A 20,075-nucleotide genomic window follows, 5' to 3' on the forward strand; every position below is an offset into this window, starting at 1 on the left:
TATCCACTTGGTGGCAAAACCAGGAAGGCAGATTATCTGAATGGCAATAGATTGGGAGAAGGGGAAGTGCAACGAGACCTGGGTGACCTTGTGCACCAGTCGCTGAAGGAGGAATTTCTTCACCCACAGCGTGGTGAACCTGTGGAATTCTCTACCACAGAAGGCAGCAGAGGCCAATTCATTAGATATATTCAAGAAGAAGGAGTTGGATACACTTCTTAAGGCTAAAGGGATCAAGGGGTTATGGGGAGATAGCAGGGATCGGGTACTGAATTTGGATGATCAGCCATGATCGCATTGAATGGCAGAGCAGGCTCAAGCGGCCTACTCCTATCTTCTATGTTTCTATGTAATCGCTCCACCATTGGCAGCCTTGCCTTCAGCTGCCTGGGCCCCAAACTCTGGAATTCCCTCCCTAAACCTCTCCAGCGCTCCCTCCTCCTTAAAACCTACCTCTTGAACAAGCTTTTGGTCATCTGCCCTAATATCTCCGTATGTGGCTTGGTGTCAAATTTTATTCGATAGGGCTTCTGTGAAGCACCTTGGGGACATTTCAGTACGTTGAAGGGGCTACATCAATATGTAAGTGGTTAAATATTGACAACAGTTCTACTGCAGATTTCAGCCAGCATTCACTGACCAGGGTCAGCCACAAGAGAGATACAAAACTGTGCTCGTTAAGTTGGTATGGATTCTATCCCCACCTGCTGTTGGAGATCCAGTACGGCAACTGAATCCCAATTGGGGACCTAGTATGTTGGTTAGGGATAATTATATTTTACTGTAGGTCCCAAACTCACGTCAGATGTTTAGAAAGAACAATCTTATTTATACAGCACCATACCCAGATTCAGGATGTCACACCAACACATTAAACATTCACTCCCTCCAGCACTGGCGCACTGCAGCATCTCGCCAAGGCTTCTTCGGCAGCACCGCCCAAACCCGTGACCTCTACCACCTAGAAGGACAAGGGCAGCAGGCATATGGGAACACCACCACCTCCAAGTTCCCCTCCAAGTCACACACCATCCTGACTTGCAAGTATATCGTCAATGGGTCAAAATCCTGGAACTCCCCAACAGCACACTGACCAACTGGACTAGAAGGCAGCTCACCACCACATTCTCAAGGCTAACTAGGGATGGGCAATAAATGCAGGCCTTGCCAGTGACACCCACACTCCATGAACAAATTAAAAAATGCATTTCATAACCAATGAATTACTTTTGAAATGTAGTCACTATTGTCAGAAACATGGCAGCCCATCAAGAGCCTACAAACAATGTGATAATGGCCAGATCATATGATGTTGGCTGATGGATAATAATTGGTCAGAGGGAAGAACTCCCCTGCTCTTCTTCCAAAAGTGCCACAGGATCTTTTACATTCACCCGAGGGGCCAGAAGTGGCCTCGGTTTAACTTCTCATCCGAAAAGATGGCACCTCCGACAGTGCAGCACTGGGGGCGTCAGCCTGGCTTTTGTACTCAAGGTTTCTATAGTGGGATTTGAACCTACGACCTTCCGACTCAGGCTAGAGTGCTGCCCACTGAGCCACGGCCAACACCGAAAGCCATTTAAGGGGCCTTCAGAGATGCAATTCCTCAGGTGACTAATCCTGCAGGTTAACAAGCCATCGACAGCACAGAAACAGGCTATTCAGCCCAATTGTCCACGCCAGTGTTTATGCTCCACACGAGCCTCCTCCCACCCTTCATCTCACCCAAACAGCATATCCTTCCTCCCTCATGCTTCGAGCTCCCCCTTAAATGCAGCTACACCATTCGCCTCAACCACTCCGTGATAGCGACAGCCACATTCTCACCACTCTCTGGGTAAAGAAGTTTCTCCTGAATTCACCATTGGAGTCATTAGTTAGTTACTACCTTGTAGTTACAGGCCCCTAGTCCTGGTCTTGCCCACAAGTGGAAACATCTCGATATCTAACCTGTCGAACCAAGTCATAATTTTAAACACCCGCAGCCTTCTCTTTCCTAGAGAAGGCAACCCAAACAGGTCAATCTTTCCTAGTAAGTCGAATCTCAGTTCTGGCATCATCCTAGTAAATGTTTTGCACCCTCACTAGTGCCTCTATCATTTTTAGAATATGGACATCTACCCCATTTAGACTCATTATCCCAGTCAGTTATAGAGGACTAAACAACCTCCACTTCTAGTAATAAGCTAATCCCAGCATTAAAATTTCCAGGAACATTGCAATTTCATGGGGCTCAACAATCAGTTCCACCAACCTCACGCCACAAGAGCCCCGCAAACCTCCTTAACAAGGGACAAACAGCAGGCCAAGATAACTAGCTCCAGGCAAACACTTCCAAGTTGCTGTTAATAAACTAGTGAAATGGGGCAGATACCCCAGTAGCCTGATATCTGGTGAAAAGCTTAAATACACTCAGTAGGCATGCCACTGGGTCAAGAATCATTAATGGAAGTAAATAAATATGGAAAACTTCCCATATTCAGAATGCAAATCCCCAGCCTTGATCAATGACCAAATGCAAGCAATAACCATTACAGATTTGCTAATTTCACTTTATTAATCACAAGTTGTTGCGCAGGGTTTGCTTGTGTTTCCTGTACAGGAACAAGGCGATCAACGAAGCAGAGATCAGAGAGACAGCAGTCACAGTCAGGGCCACCATCAGGACCACCTCAGACTCCGCACCTAAACAGCAATGAGAAACCAACAGTGAGTGAAGGAAATACTGAGGGGGAAATGGAAACTAGCAGTCGGCCAACTCACCACCTGGAGACCTCTCCTCCATCCGTTGCTCAACCTCATTAAGGGACTCAGTTGCCAGGTCTGTCACATCAGTGTCCAGAATGACCAGGGGTCCAAGGGAGGCCTCACCCTCCCACTTCAATTCAGCATCACTCCCTGCAATATCAAACATTCCAGTTAGAGAGGGTAAAGGGCAACCTCCAACATCTAGAGAATCAATCAATGTCCTACCAGCGTCAGGTGCAAGATCCCTCCTTGCTCTGGAATCAAATCCAAACTCCCTTGTGGCACTGCAGTTGCCCAAGTGACAACAGGCACAAACGTCATTGTTGGATACTTCCAATGGGGTCCAGCTAAACAAGAGAATCAGTTTCACAATCAGGTTGGGCATCACTTCCCCACACAACACATCCCTGAGGGAGAGAGGGGGCACTTACACATTCTGCATCTTCTGGAAAGTACAAGCTTTGCTCATGGAATCTCTCTGATCCACTGCAGCAACCTTCAGGTGACAGGAGATGAAAATCTGAGGGACACAGTCAACACAAGTCATTATATAGTGACTCCCTCCTGTTGTGTATGTAACCGTTTACCTTTAAGGGAACTATTGAATGTAACCGTTCGCCTTTAAGAGCACTACTTTAGGGTGGCACTATTTGTTGGCTCATGTATACTGTAATACCGATAGTGACCACACCAGTATATAAGGGTTGTGATACGTTAACTAGGGCAGAATCGCCCGAACCTCTGAATAGTAAAGACCTGTTTTATTTTGTTAATCGTGGAGTCTGTGGATTATTTACAATACAACCCACAGACTTAACATTGGCGACGAGTCGGATTCGAACTCTGCGGCAGTTATTTCACGGCGGCTTCGTCCACAAACAGGACGTTGAAGGTTTCAAATCTCACCACCCCACTGGAAGTGACAGGCATTAGGACCCTGAAGCCTCCATCAGCGACTGAGCACTGCAGAGCAGAAGACATCCAGGCAGCTTGTGAGGAGAAACAGGCTGGGAAGACAGAGGTACAGGGCCATCGATCGGGAGATAAGGGCCGGGCCGCTTTGGAGTGCGAGGCGCAGCCGGGCCATCGATCGGGAGATAAGGGCGATCGCAATCCCTGATAAGAGCCGCGGTGAAACGCGTGAGCGGGTGAGCCAGAGCCCGGGAGGGTGCAAGCGAGAGGCGCTTAGCGGGCCAACGATCGCACCGGTGATAAGGGCTGAGAACCGCTTCGGGCAGGCGGCGCACCAGCGATCGCACAGGAGATACGGGCCGCACTCGGGCTGACAGTCAGCGTCGGGGGACGGGTGAAAACCGCCATTGAAGTGGGCGGAGAGCGCCGAGAAGCGCGGGAAAACCGCCATTGAAGTGGGCGGGGAGAGCGAGAAGCGCAGGAAAGCCGCCATTTTTCGCGGGAAAACCGCTGGGGAAGACAGAAGCGGGAAACCGCTATCTTAGAAAATTAATTAGAATTTTCAGAAAGGCTGGTGTGTTCAAGAAGAGAAGAAAATTAATAATAAGTAAAGAAATACTTGTACTGTTCTCGGAAAGAGAAGAAGATGCCTAAGCGAGGAAATATTAATGATTTTAATGCTGAAATAGAAGACTGGGCCACGTATGTGGAACGCATAGAAATATATTGCGTAGCCAACGAAATTGAGGACGACGACAAGGCAATAACTTTGTTAAATTCGATGGGAGCAAAAACATACGGGCTTTTGAAACATCCAATAGCACCAGTTAAACCAGTGGACCAGACCTTCGAAGAGATCGTAGCAGTGCTGAAGGATCACTTGAACCCCACACCGTTGATGCTGGCTGAACGATTTAAATTTTACGCCAGAACCCAGAGGCAAGATGAAAGCAATGCAGAATACTTAGTCGAACTGCGTAAGCTAGTGAAATACTGCCAGTTTGGAGGGAATTTGACAGAGGCGCTGCGGGACAAGTTCGTATGCGGCTTGGCCAAAGAAGGAACGCAGAAGCGACTTCTGGAAGAAAACGACCTCACACTGGACAGGGCTGTCCTCATAGCTTCATCGCATGAAGCCGCAGCGAAAGGAACGGCGGAAATGCAGCAAAAGGCAGCGGCACTCTGGGTGGACCAAATTACTGCAAGCACTTCCAAATGCTACCGTTGTGGAAAGACAACACACGACCAGAATCAGTGCTGGTTTAAGAACCAGGAGTGCAGGAAATGTGGCAAACTGGGTCACATCGCGAGGGTATGCAGGTCCGGAAAGAAGACCAACAAGCAAAGGAAGCCACCACCACAAGAAAAGTACAACAAGGTACATCAGGTGGCTGGAAAGAGTTCAGACGAACAAAATTCAGACTCAGACCCAAACAGCCAGGAGTTGGATAGTCTGAGAATCCACAATGTGGGTAAAGTGACTGATCTACAGACGATCTGGGTCACACTAAAAATAGCTGGAGTCCAAGTACGAATGGAGCTGGACACGGGATCAGCTGTATCAGTCATCAACCAAAAGGACTACCACCGACTATTCTCTCACATACCCTTAAGAAATACCAAGTTCGTATCAGACATACACGGGGCATAACGTATACCCCATGGGGAAAATAAGAGTCAAGGTGAGAGATAGGGGTAAAGTACACCCAAGAATGAATTTGTACGTACTACCTGAGGGAGGACCACCACTCCTAGGGCGGGAGTGGATGCAGAAAATAGACATGGAATGGCACTACCTACAAGCAATGACGAGTGAGGACTCGGTGCAGACAAGCAGCTCAGACTCCGAGCCGGAAGACGATAAGTCCAGCTTATGTATGAAAAACAAGGTTAACATGAACTCACGGACTAAGGTTAGAAAATCGATGGCGTGCATAAAGAGAGAATTCTGAGTCTGTTCAAGCTACAGACATATGCATTACGGAGGAACACCGGGCTCAAACTCAACGTTGTGTCAAAGTACAACAACAATTAGAACAATTAAGTTACCGCCTCGTACAAGAGATGAAAACAATGAAAAAGTTCTATGACACCGAATGGGAGAGTCTGGAAAGACAACAGAACCTACTGGCTCAAGCAGAGAGAGCGACCATAGAGCCATCGTGACCAATTACCGATCACATCTCCCTTATGATGTTCAGGAGTTAGAATATTTGCATGATCTAGAGATACAGCAGAAGGGCAAACCACGCTACACTGAGGATTTTGTTCTGCAATTAGAGACGGAGCTAGTGCAGGCAAGGTTAAGAGAAGTTGAATCGCAGTGTGCTCTTAAGGAGATGCAGAAACAAATCTTGGACATGGAAGAGAGAAACGCTTCTTTACCTGATGTGAATATGTTGCGAGAGGGGATTATTGAGGCGAAACTGAAAGCAGCTAAGCAAAGGATGTTGGAACTTGAAACACAGAACCAAATCAGCAGAAATCAGCTATGTCGAGCAGAGAAGGAGTGCTATGGTCTACAGGAGAAGGTGAAATATCTCTCAGCCCAGAATAAGGGGCTACTCACTCAGTTAAAAGAGAGTAAACGGGAGATGGCTGAGATAGACTGCAAGAATAAAGAAGAATTGATGGCAGTGAGACTTCGAGAGGCAGATAACATAGCAGCCTTGGCTGAACTCCAACAGGAAATTGCAAAAACACCAATTGCAGAGGAATCTTCAGGAAGCCAGGATTTTATTCCAGTTCATCTCTACGACTTGTTGCAAGCAGAGTGTAACGAGTTGAAAGAACAGTATGAACAGGCCCAGACTACAATCCTGGAAGGGGTTAACTTGGCAACCTCCGAAAAGCTAGTGTTGGTGAAAGCACATGAGCAACTGAAGGTTGACCATGAGCAAGAAGTCCAAAGGCTGCAGGAAATGTTTGATGAGCTTCAGGCCAAGGCTGACTCATCGGTAAAGATTCCATCCATAGATGAAAAATTAGTGGTGGAAGACATGGCAGAACATGAAATGCAGGATGTCCCAGAACTCGTTAAATTATTGAAGGAAGTTGAAGTATTAAAATCACTAATGAGGTCATTAGTAAACGACTTGCTGAAAGCCAAGAAAAAGCTGGACGAAGAGGTACACATGAAGAAGTCTCTTCAGGAAAGATGTCTGGATTTGGAACAAGAGCTGGCTAACGTCCAGCTGGGTATGGAGGAAATAGACGACCCTCTAGCTGGCCTAGCTCAGGACGACACCGAATATTACCATGACCTGGTGGACTGCACCGAAAATTGCGATGTCCTGTCCTGCCCAGCTTGTAACTTCGACTCCCAAAGTGCAGAAATCATGGAGGAGCACCAAAAGTCTACGGAACATTGGGAGAAGGTGGCTCTACGACGGAAAGAAAGAGAGATAGAGAAGGAACAGCAGTCGGATAGCGTCCAGTTGGGTAAGGAAGGAGTAGAAGGGCCTCTCGATGGACTAACTCAGGATGACCCCGAATGTGACCATGACCTGTTGAGTGACACTGAATACTACGAGGATGTGGTATGCCTAAATTGTGAGGGAAACTCCCAAAGTGCTGAAATCCGGAGGAAGCACTTAAGGTCTAAAGAACAGAGAGTTGGTGGCATTACAGCTGGCCGCCGAGAAGATGGGAACGTCAAGAGTTGTAAAAAGGCAGGAGAGAAATAGAAGAAGCCGAAGATAATAATTGTTTAAAATATTACTACTTCTACAACCTCCGGCCAAACACTACGAAAAGATGCTGTCTGGAACGAATTAAGATCAGAGACTGAATTTACGAACTGTTCCCAGAGACTGAACCTGTAAACTGTTCCACTGAAAGTATGTTGCAACTGTTCCTGCAGAGACTGAATCTGTGATCTGTTTTGACATGAAGTTATATATGTTATTATGTTATGTTAAACATGAAGTTATATGACGTTGACTCCATCGAGAGTATATCTGCAAACTGTATATATAAAGTTGAAGATTGTATGTTTAACGGGATTCTGTAAGTAATAAGCTAAAAAGGGAGGAGTGTTGTGTATGTAACCGTTTACCTTTAAGGGAACTATTGAATGTAACCGTTCGCCTTTAAGAGCACTACTTTAGGGTGGCACTATTTGTTGGCTCATGTATACTGTAATACCGATAGTGACCACACCAGTATATAAGGGTTGTGATACGTTAACTAGGGCAGAATCGCCCGAACCTCTGAATAGTAAAGACCGGTTTTATTTTGTTAATCGTGGAGTCTGTGGATTATTTACAATACAACCCACAGACTTAACACCTCCCAACTTGGGAACTCAATGAACAGGTGGATTCAGGGGACAAGTAGCAGAATGGATAGCAAGCTGGCTAGAAACAGAGAGAAAAGTGGGTAATGTTAGTGATTCATAGGAGTACACAGGATATACAGCAGAGGGATTTCAGGGGAAACTTCTTTACCCAGAGTGGTGAGAATATGGAACTCGCTACCACGGAGTGTTTGAGGCAAATAGTGTAGATGCATTTAAGGGGAAGCTAGATAAATACATCAGGGAGAAAGGAATAGAAGGATATGTTGGAGTTAGATGAAGAGGCGTGGGAGGACACTCGTGTGGAGCACAAGCCAGTTATGCAGAATGGCTGTAAATACTTTGCAATGGTCGGCTTCCTCTTACCAAGGAACGGTCATCTCCAAAGAAGCGGAACGCATCCAGGTCAAAGTGGAGCTTGTCCAGCTCACGCCCGTCTCTTGGCAACACGAAGGTTGAGAAGGAGTCCTCAGCTTTGCTGTCCAGGAGGCAACTGAAGAAATAATTTTTTTTTTTTTTTTTTTAAAAAGGGACATTGAGTGAATCAAGAGAAGCCATTGAGACAGGACCAGCTGGAGAAAGCAGAGCGCTCCTTACCCATTGTAGTCAATGATGCTGTATCTCGGGGTGGAGTCCGTGTCTGGGCTCAACGTAGCGACACAGCGATCAATGTAGAGCTTCAGGGGCATGTGGTTGGTCATTGAAACAGAGGCCTCAATGTGAATGAGGTCACCCAGGTAGTAGACAGTCGAGGTGCGCTCTGTGAGCCAGTCATCTGAAGTACAAGAGGGACAAGGGTTGGAGACTGGGTACAACTGCCAGTGGGTGACTACAGGAAGTCATTCCCCATCCACCCATCACATACCGTTCATTAGGCGCAGAGAGAATGACAGAAGCCCCTCTCCAGACTTGGTGGAGCTGAACGGGATCCAGGTGGGCTTGATCGGGTCACTGCTCACATTGCCCTTCCTGGAAAGACAATGGAGCCATTTTAGGACAAGGTCAGAGAACTACACCAGCTGTAGACGTTATTCACGACAGTGTAAAGAATCTTACCTAAAATAGTGGCACTCAATGGGAACGACAGCTCCATTAGTTCTCACAATGACAGATCCATGGGCCTTGGGGGTGTGGTTCAGGTGGGTGGCGTAGACCAGGAAATCTCCAGACATCTGAAAGACATCAGGTTCAGAAATGGACAACATTCTACTCAGGTGGTTGGAAGTTGTGCAGCCTCAGTCGCTAATGCAAGGAGGGGGATTGCAAGCACAAGACAATTAAACAGAATAAAGACTCAATGAAAGGACAGCTTCACTTCAATAAAAGGAGCCACAGGTTGATAATTTAGAGCAATGAAAAGAACAAGATTAAATCCTCCTTTAATCGCAGCTCCTCTGTATGAGAGAAAGAGAGACAAAAGCTGAATATTGTAGATAACTGAACCATTAAACTGAATCCCCAGGGACCTGAAAATCCACAAGACAAGATGTATGGAAGGAAAAGTTTGAAGAACTAAGTGAAGGCTCAAGGCCAATAGGGCTGAGATCACAAGGTTGGAGACTCAGGAAGACCAGTTAAAGCCAAGGACAATGCATAATTCAACACAAGTCTGAGGATTTAAAAGCAGGAGACAGGAATCTCCTCAACATCAATGACATTTCACCAAAGGTAGGAATAAAGAGTTGGGTCTAATCCAGCCACCAAGCTTAGAGCAAGAGTTGAGGAATCACATTACCTTCACTCTGCTGCCACACTCATGCAGCCCATAGTCAAAGAGGACGGTGTGGTTCTGAGAGTAGATCCCGGTTGGCCGACAACCTGCCGTCCCCAGGGTCAGGTCAGCAGCTTTAATCAGGTGTCTGGTTCCAAATAAATCCATCTGTACCCTGACCAGCAGGTTGTGCTCTCCACACTGCACCCTCACAGTCTGCAGTGGAGACACACTGCGCCCCTCAGACACACTGAAACCGGAGCCAAAGGGAGACCCAGGAGAAGGGACTCGCTGAGGCCCAGGGGTGGCTTTTACTCTTCTCCATGGAAACCTCTGGCCCCCAAACTGTTGCCAAATATCAGAGGAACAAACAGCTCCAACTAACACCAGCACTGGGAGCAAACCCCTCACTACAAAATCCCCCATGATACTAAACAACTCAACTATCCCTGCACCCCTCAACAAGCACCTTTTATACACACAACCTGCAGTCACATTGAGCCAATTAACCCCAAGCTCCACAATTTCTACCCAATGCCAGAACTCATGTATTTATTGCCAGGAGGGCCTATTTTAATTCGACCAATCGGAGTGACTCTTTTGATTGGGTGGTTACACCAATCAACTGTACACTTTTATGTGTGGGTGATTAACCAGTTAGTCTGTAAATAAATAAAACTTTAAAGGAACCTGAACAAACTAATTTCAAATTTGACTGCTCTTTTTGATTAAAGCAATTGACTGTAACTTAAGAAAACATTCGACCAATAGGGGTGCTCTTTTGGTTAAACTAATCAACTGTAAATTAATAAAACTTTTAATAAAACTTGACAAAAAAAGAAAAAATAAGAAGAATAAAAAAAGGAAAAAAATGCCAGAACTGATGGATTTATTGCCACGAGGGCCTATTACAATTTGGTCAATCACCCCCACCTGAAAGAGTCGCACAAGGGCACATTTTGATGGGCACCATTAATACAGTAGTCATCCACTTTGGATCGAAAAAGGATAGATCAGCGTACTTTCCCAATGGTGAAAAGCTCGGGATTTAGAAAGTTAAGGGGTGATTTGATTGAAGTTTTCAAGATATTAAGGGGAACCGATAGGGTACACAGAGACAAACTATTTCCGCCGGTTGGGAGTTCAGGACAAGGGGACATGGCCTAAAAATTAGAGCCAGATCTTTCAGAAGTGAAGTTAGGAAACACTTCTACACACAAAGGGTGGGAAAGGTTTGGAACTCTCTTCCGCTAACAGCAGTTGTTGCTGGGTCAATTGTTCATTTACTGTGTATCTAACCCGTGCTCTACCTGCCCTGGGAGTGTTTGATGGGACAGTGTAGAGGGAGCTTCACTCTCCATCTAACCCGTGCTGTACCTGCCCTGGGAGTGTTTGATGGGACATTGTAAAGAGAGCTTTACTCTGTGTCTAACCCGTGCTGTACCTGCCTTGGGAGCGTTTGATGGGGTAGTGTAGAGGGAGCTTTACTCTGTATCTAACTCATGCTGTATCTGCCATGGGAGAGTTTGATGCGACAGTCTAAAGGGAGCTTTACTCTGTATCTAACCTATGCTGTACCTGCCCTGGGAGTGTTTGATGGGACAGTTTAAAGGGAGCTTTACTCTGTATCTGACCCGTGCTGTACCTGTCCTGGGAGTATTTGATGGGACAGTGTAGAGGGAGCTTTACTCTGTATCTAACCGTGCGCTACCTGCCCTGGGAGTGTTTCATGGGACAGTGCAGAGGGAGCTTTACTCTGTATCTAACCCATGCTGTGCGTGTCCTGGGACTGTTTGAAGTGACAGTGTAGAGGGAGCGTTACTCTATATCTAACCCGTGCTGTACCTGCCCTGGGAGATTTTGACGTGACATTGTAAAGGGAGCTTTATTCTGTATCTAACCCGCGCTGTAGCTGCACTGGGAGTGCTTGATGGGACAGTGTAGAGGGAGCTTTACTCTGTATCTAACTCATGCTGTAACCTGTATCTGTTACATCGTTATATTATCACATTGTTAAATGGAACTACTTGTTACATTGTTATATGGAACTACTTTGGTTAGTGCATTTATACTGCTATGTGGCACACTGTGTCAGGCAGTGCACAGTGCAAGGTCGGACATCTTGTATCACTCCGCACCATGCGGCAGCAACATCATGAAAGCACTGAGTAAAAGCTGTAAACCAGAAATGAGTTAAAAGTGCCTGTATTACATAGTAATAAAAACACAAGGGGACACAACAGTATCTAACTTATGCTGTACCTGCGCTGGGAGTGATTGATGAGACAGTGTAGACGGAGCTTTACTCTGTATCTAACCCGTACTCTCGCTGCCCTGGGAGTGTTTGATGGGACAGCGTAGAGCGTGCTTTGCTTTCTATCTAACTCCCCACCCCACAGAGCCCTCTATTTCATCCTCCCTCATCTATGCTACCAGCCTCCTTTACAAATGAACAGGAGGAGTCCATTCAGGCCCTCGAGCCTGTTCTGCCATTCAATTCGATCATGGTCGACCTGTATCTCAACTCCAAATATATCTGCTTCAACCACTCCATGTTCCACATTCTGTGTAAAGAATGTCCTCCTAAATTCTTAATTTGATCTGTTAATGGCCATCTTATATTCCTGCCCCTTTATCCTCACCATCTGGTTGCAGTGGTGCCTTGTTACACCGCCCAATGTTCAACTAAGCAAAGCATTCAACTCACGTAAATCAGACAAAAACCTGACAGAGTCAAAGGAGGAGACATTAGGACAGGTAAATGCCTGGACACTGATGTAGGTTTGAAGCAATGTATTAGGAGGAGAGGTTGAGGGATTTAGGGAGAGAATGTCTGAGCTGAGGTGCCAGATGTCTGAAGGCACGGCCACCAACAGGGGGTGATGGGAGGTGGGGTGGGCGAAGGATTTTGGGCGGGTGGGGGAAATGCACCAGAAGCCAGAGTGCAATGAAAAAGATAATTGATCATTTACCAATCCCCTCAGCACTGTTTGATTCCACTACCCACCCATGTGTGATGGTGGGTGGTAGGTTACATCACTATATTCAAAAAGGCAATTGTAACTAACCTTTAAGGGATGTTAAATGTGGAACAGAGCCAGCAGAGTGACAGTACCGGGCCAAGACACACCTACCGCCAGTGGACATGGAGCAAGATGGCCAATTAAGGAGATGCTGCTTTGGTCTAGTCTCTTGACCCCGATGTGGGACTGGAACATTCTCACAGCGGACTCCTAGCTGGGTGTCTGTAACCCCATCTACTCGCTCTAGAAAGATGGCAGAAGCTCCCCATCGCTTTCATCCCTTTACAAAGGTCACAATATTACTGCAGAGAAGCTGGGATTGTTCTCCTTAGAGCAGAGAAGGTCAAGGGAGGGGTTCAAAATGGTAAGGGTTTTGATTAAAGTAAATAAGGAGAAACGGTTTCCACTGACAGAAGGGTTAGTAAGTGACGTCATTGACAAGAGAGCCAGAGATGAGGAGACTTCTAATATAAAGAAGAAGTTGTGATCTGGAACACGCTGCCTGAAAGGGCGGTGGAAGCAGATTCAATAGTCTCTTTCAAAAATGGGAATTGGATAAGTACAAAGCGGTGAAAATGGCAGGGATATGGGGAAGAGCCGGGGGGAGTGGGACTAATTGGAGAGCTCTTTCAAAGAGCTAGCACAGGCACGATGGGCCGAATGGCCTCTTTCTGTGCTGTATGATTCCAGTTGCCATCCTATTAAGGCCACAATCTTATTCCAGGTGCAAATGCCTACTTTCAACTACCCAAAACTGAGCGGTGTGTGGTGAAATTCTCAGTTAAATATAGGCCTCCAAAACTGGTCTAGTGTCATTTAGACAACTTAGGTCAAACCACCATGACAGTGTATTTAAAAACCAGTTCAACACCAAAGACTGTAACTCAACCAAGTCACATTTCAATTTTATTGAAGCATTTTTTGACAAATAAAGCAGCTCAATTGAGGGAGAGGATTCAGTTGTGTTTCCTGGACAGTAGGAAGGCCACCAGAGAGGTGGAGATCAGGACCCCAGCTGCCAACGTCACAGCCACGACCAGAAGCAGCTCAGAACGCACATCACCTGCCGAGAACGAGAAGCCAATATGGAGTCAGGAGTCACAGGACTGGAATTGGGTTTTCATACAATCAACACTCACCTCGATAAGAACTCGGAATATCCTCACGAGTCCCAACAGCTTCACTATCCACCGAATGAACCAGGTCCAGATCTACATCCAGAACGATCAGAGGTCCAAGTGAGGCCTCACTCTCCCACACAGGCTCAGACTCTGCAACAATTAGTTCCATCCAGTTACAAAACATCCTTCTTCACCCTCAACACCCAACACAACATTCCAAGCTCAGATGGGACCTCCCTCCTGCACCTGGAGTGTGGTCTTCCTCCAGATCGCAATCTCTCGCCCCTGCAGTTGCCCCCATCACAACAGGCACAAACCTCATTGGATCCTTCCACCAGGGAGAGGCCCAACTCGTTCACCAGGGACCATCTAAACAAGGAAGCAAGCCATCGGTCAGAATGCATCCATACGCCAAAAAGAAAGAGGTCCACCATTCGGGGGTAGATTCCTCTCACCGGTTGGCTGGCTTCTGGAAGGAACAGGCTTTGTTGACCGAATCCGGCCTTTGATCTGCTGCAGCTACTCTCAGGTGGCAACTGATGAAGATCTGCAGGAGACACATCCAGGAGTTACTCAGCGTCAACGCTCACCGTCTTACCTTCCAACATCTGGCCAACTCTTACCAGGTCCCTGGCATCCTCAAAGAAGCGGAACGCATCCAGGTTGAACCGGATCTTGTCCCGGTGATCTCGCGGCGACACAAAAGACGAAAGGGAGTTTTCGCCTCGGCTGTGTCAACAGGCAACTGGAAAGAGGGTGGGAAAGAGCTGCCCGATTGCCTGCCTCTCTTCCGCGGCCACGTTCGCGCCCGGGTGGCCCTGGATATGGAGTACGCGGTATCCACTGGCACGCTTGAGGCCTTCCGCGGCCGGTGGGCGCCGCGGAGAATGGAGTGCATCATCACCCCCGGCAACCAAATTTTAATTTGATTTGTTAAGGTTCCTTTCAAATTTATGTTAATTTACAGACCTTATCGTTTGCGACCCTTTAAAAAGGGAGCACGTGGTTGACTTTTAATAGGCCGTTGCCTATGATAAAGAAAGAGGCAGAGATTGGGTTGACCTTCTCCAAAACCATCAATAGGAAGACACTGGGTGATGTCATCAACCAAAAACCAAACCAGAGTGCCCCCATTGGGTGGAGAGCTTTGGGAACCATCGGCCCAAAGTCGCCTGTAAAAGAAAGAAAGACTTGCATTTATATCGCGCCTTTCACAGCCTCAGGACATCCCAAACGCTTTACAGCCAATGAGGTAATTTTTGGAGCGCAGTCACTGTTGTAATGTAGGAAACACGGCAGCCAATTTGCACACAGCATGCTCCCACAAACAGCAATGTGATAATGACCAGATAATCTGTTTTTAGTGATGTTGATTGAGGGATAAATATTTGCTGGGACACCAGGGGATAACTCCCTGCTCTTCTACAAAATAGTGGCCATGGGATCTTTTACATCCACCCGAGAGGGCAGACGGGCCCTCGGTTTAACGTCTCATCCGAAAGATGACACCTCCGACAGTGCGGCGCTCCCTCAGCAGTGGCACTAGAGTGTCAGCCTGCATTAATGTGCTCTCGTCACTGGAGTGGGACTCGAACCCACAACCTTCTGGGAATACCGCACCTATCATGAACTCAGGACGTGCCAGGCTCCCAGAGATGAATCTTTTAATTCCTGGAGACTCTGGGACAATCCTGGAGGGCTGCTAATCCGAGCACAGACCGACAAAATAATACAGCAACTGGGCTTTGATGGCAGCTGTTTACGGGGTGAGGCGAGGTGTGCTGGCTGTGTATAAAATGTTAACTGGTTTACTCAAACAAGCACTTCTGTGATTATACATATTTATTGGAAGACTTCAGTGTGAATGCACATCAACTTTTTGTATGTTGTGTATGAGGCTTTGTGTAGACACTCACTAAACCCAGGTGAGACTGACTGCCACATCTCTATTCGCCTGTAGTCTCGACTATTCCAATGCTGACCTTCCACGCACTACACGCCATTTACTTGAGGCCGTCCAAAACTCAGCTGCCCGTATCCTAACTCGCACCAAGTCCCATTCACCCGTCGCTGACCTACATCGATTCCCGGTTAAGCAACGCCTTGATTTTAAAAATTCTCATCGTTGTTTTGAAATCCCTCCAACCTCCTCTAGCCCCACAACCCTCCGCAAGCTCTGCGCTCCTTCAATTTTGGCCTCTTGAGCATCCCCAACTGGGGAATTTATAATGGGGAACAAAGAAATGGCAGACCAATTAAATACATATTTTGGTTCTGTCTTCACAAGGGGGGACACAAATAACCTCCCAGAAATGTCGGGGAACATAGGGTTCGATGAAAGGGAGGAACTAAAAGAAATCAGTATTTGTAGGGAAATGGTGTTAGGGAAATTGATGGGATTGAAGGCCGATAAATCCCCAGGGTCTGATAATCTACATCCTAGCGTAATTAAGGAAGTGGCCCTAGAAATAGTAGATGCATTGCTGATCATCTTCCAACATTCGACGGACTCTGGAACAGTACCCATGGATTGAAGGGTAGCTAATGTTACCCCACTATTCAAAAAAGGTGGTAGAGAGAAAACGGGGAATTACAGGTCTCGGTAAGCCCGACATCGGTAGTGGGGAAAGTGCTAGAGTCCATTATAAAAGATGTAATAGCAGAGCACTTGGAAAACAGAGACAGGATCGGACAAAGTCAACATGGATTTACAAAAGGTAAATCGTGCTCGACTAATCTACTGGAATTTTTGGAGGACGTCACTAGTAAAATAGATAAGGGAGAACTCAGCGCAAGTGCGGCATTCCTGGTCAGAGACCGAACTTCCTCAATCGAGTAGGGTAAGTTACGGGACTTTATGAAGTGGAACAGCCGCGTGACCCCTGGGTGGCAGAGGTCGTTGTGGAGGGTCTGTAGCCGATCCCCGGTGGCGCTGGCACACATCCCTCGTGAGAGGGCGTCGGGGGATTCGTTAAGGGCCCCTGGCCGGTAAATGATGTCATAATCGAAGGTGGAGAGCTCGATCCGCCACCTAAGAATCTTATCATTTTTAATCTTCCCCCTCTTTATTATTGAACATAAACGCTACCGACCGCTGGTCGGTAAGTAGGGTGAAGCGTTTGCCGGCTAGGTAGTGGCGCACTGCCTCCACGATGGCTTGGGCCTCCTTTTCCACGGAGGAGTGTCTGATCTCGGGCCCTTGGAGGGTCCTCGAGAAGAAAGCTACGGGCCGCCCCGCCTGGTTGAGGGTGGCCGCCAAGGCAAAGTCAGACGCATCACTTTCCACTCGAAAGGGAGTGTTCTCGTCCACTGCCTGTAGCGTGGCCCGCTCAATATCCCGCTTAATGCTTTTGAAGGCAGCGTGGGCCTCAGCAGAGAGCGGAAAAGAGGATGCTTTCAAGAGGGGGCGGGCTTTGTCGGAGTAGTTGGGGACCCATTGGGAATAATAAGAAAATAACCCCAGGCACCTTTTCAGGGCTTTGGGAGTGTTGGGCAGGGGCAGCTCCCGTAGGGGGCTCAATCGGTCGGGGTCTGGTCCGATTTCCCCATTCCCCACCACGCTGCCTAGTATGCAGAGGCGCGTGGTGTTGTAAACGCACTTGTCCTCGTTGTAAGTGAGGTTGAGTTTTTGTGCGGTTTTCAGGAACCTCTCGAGGTTCGAGTCGTGATCCTGCTGGTTGTGACCGCAGATGGTGACGTTGTCGAGGTAGGGGAAGGTTGCCTGCAAGTGGTGGTCATCGACCATGCGGTCCATCTCCCTCTGGAAGACCGAGACCCCGTTCGTCACCCCAAAGGTGATTCTGAGGAATTGGTAGAGGCGTCCGTTCGCCTCGAAGGCGGTGTACGGGCGGTCCTCTGGTCTGATAGGGAGCTGGTGGTACGCTGACTTGAGGTCGATGGTGGAGAACACCCGGTATTGGGCGATTTGGTTCACCATTTCTGATATGCGGGGTAGCGGGTAGGCGTCTAGTTGGGTGTACCTGTTGATCATTTGGCTATAGTCGATCACCATCCGTTTCTTCTCGCTACCCCTTACCACCACCACTTGGGCGCGCCACGGGCTGTTGCTGCGTTCAATAATAGGGTGGGATATGTGTTGGTGTAGGGGTTACGGGGATCGGGTGCGATAGGTGTCGGTGCAGGCTCGATGGGCCGAAATGGCCTCTATCTGCACTGTGGGGTTTCTGTGATTCTGTGATGTGGTGTATTTGGACTTTCAGAAGGCTTTCGATAAGGTCCCACATAAGAGATTTGTATGTAAAGTTAAGGCACATGGGATTGGGGGCAAGGTACTGACTTGGATAGAGAACTGGTTGGCAGATAGAAAGCAAAGAGTTGGAATAAACGGGTCTTTTTCTGAGTGGAAGGCAGTGACTAGTGGGGTACCGCAGGGATCGGTCCTTGGACCCCAGCTATTCACAATATATATTAATGATCTAGACAAGGGAACTAGATATAATATCTCTAAATTTGCAGACGACACAAAGCTGGGTGGGCGTGTGTGCGTGCTGTGAGGAGGATGCCGAGAAACTACAGGATGATTTACAGGTTGGGTGATTGGGCAGAAGCATGGCAGATGCAATATAACGTGGATAAATGGGAGGTTATCCACTTGGTGGCAAAACCAGGAAGGCAGATTATCTGAATGGCAATAGATTGGGAGAAGGGGAAGTGCAACGAGACCTGGGTGACCTTGTGCACCAGTCGCTGAAGGAGGAATTTCTTCACCCACAGCGTGGTGAACCTGTGGAATTCTCTACCACAGAAGGCAGCAGAGGCCAATTCATTAGATATATTCAAGAAGAAGGAGTTGGATACACTTCTTAAGGCTAAAGGGATCAAGGGGTTATGGGGAGATAGCAGGGATCGGGTACTGAATTTGGATGATCAGCCATGATCGCATTGAATGGCAGAGCAGGCTCAAGCGGCCTACTCCTATCTTCTATGTTTCTATGTAATCGCTCCACCATTGGCAGCCTTGCCTTCAGCTGCCTGGGCCCCAAACTCTGGAATTCCCTCCCTAAACCTCTCCAGCGCTCCCTCCTCCTTAAAACCTACCTCTTGAACAAGCTTTTGGTCATCTGCCCTAATATCTCCGTATGTGGCTTGGTGTCAAATTTTATTCGATAGGGCTTCTGTGAAGCACCTTGGGGACATTTCAGTACGTTGAAGGGGCTACATCAATATGTAAGTGGTTAAATATTGACAACAGTTCTACTGCAGATTTCAGCCAGCATTCACTGACCAGGGTCAGCCACAAGAGAGATACAAAACTGTGCTCGTTAAGTTGGTATGGATTCTATCCCCACCTGCTGTTGGAGATCCAGTACGGCAACTGAATCCCAATTGGGGACCTAGTATGTTGGTTAGGGATAATTATATTTTACTGTAGGTCCCAAACTCACGTCAGATGTTTAGAAAGAACAATCTTATTTATACAGCACCATACCCAGATTCAGGATGTCACACCAACACATTAAACATTCACTCCCTCCAGCACTGGCGCACTGCAGCATCTCGCCAAGGCTTCTTCGGCAGCACCGCCCAAACCCGTGACCTCTACCACCTAGAAGGACAAGGGCAGCAGGCATATGGGAACACCACCACCTCCAAGTTCCCCTCCAAGTCACACACCATCCTGACTTGCAAGTATATCGTCAATGGGTCAAAATCCTGGAACTCCCCAACAGCACACTGACCAACTGGACTAGAAGGCAGCTCACCACCACATTCTCAAGGCTAACTAGGGATGGGCAATAAATGCAGGCCTTGCCAGTGACACCCACACTCCATGAACAAATTAAAAAATGCATTTCATAACCAATGAATTACTTTTGAAATGTAGTCACTATTGTCAGAAACATGGCAGCCCATCAAGAGCCTACAAACAATGTGATAATGGCCAGATCATATGATGTTGGCTGATGGATAATAATTGGTCAGAGGGAAGAACTCCCCTGCTCTTCTTCCAAAAGTGCCACAGGATCTTTTACATTCACCCGAGGGGCCAGAAGTGGCCTCGGTTTAACTTCTCATCCGAAAAGATGGCACCTCCGACAGTGCAGCACTGGGGGCGTCAGCCTGGCTTTTGTACTCAAGGTTTCTATAGTGGGATTTGAACCTACGACCTTCCGACTCAGGCTAGAGTGCTGCCCACTGAGCCACGGCCAACACCGAAAGCCATTTAAGGGGCCTTCAGAGATGCAATTCCTCAGGTGACTAATCCTGCAGGTTAACAAGCCATCGACAGCACAGAAACAGGC

The 20,075-nt window shown here is 47.5% G+C and overlaps 1 protein-coding gene across 1 annotated transcript; it reads right to left on the bottom strand.

Moving 5' to 3' along the window:
* Positions 1-1,223: 1,223 nt before the first annotated feature.
* On the bottom strand, positions 1,224-10,133 carry LOC147080871 (zona pellucida sperm-binding protein 3-like). Its single transcript, XM_085981056.1, has 9 exons — positions 9,693-10,133; positions 9,014-9,129; positions 8,823-8,926; positions 8,555-8,732; positions 8,324-8,450; positions 3,180-3,268; positions 2,974-3,095; positions 2,764-2,898; positions 1,224-2,685 (listed from the first exon to the last, which is right to left on the bottom strand). The coding sequence occupies exons 1-9, from the start codon at positions 10,092-10,094 to the stop codon at positions 2,561-2,563; spliced, it is 1,398 nt and encodes a 465-aa protein (XP_085837182.1). The 5' UTR covers positions 10,095-10,133; the 3' UTR covers positions 1,224-2,560.
* Positions 10,134-20,075: the final 9,942 nt, after the last annotated feature.

The sequence above is a fragment of the Somniosus microcephalus genome, unplaced genomic scaffold (genome assembly GCF_052327205.1).
Source record: "Somniosus microcephalus isolate GS21.2 unplaced genomic scaffold, FLI_Smic_1.0 scaffold1059, whole genome shotgun sequence".
NCBI classification, from domain to species: domain Eukaryota; kingdom Metazoa; phylum Chordata; class Chondrichthyes; order Squaliformes; family Somniosidae; genus Somniosus; species Somniosus microcephalus.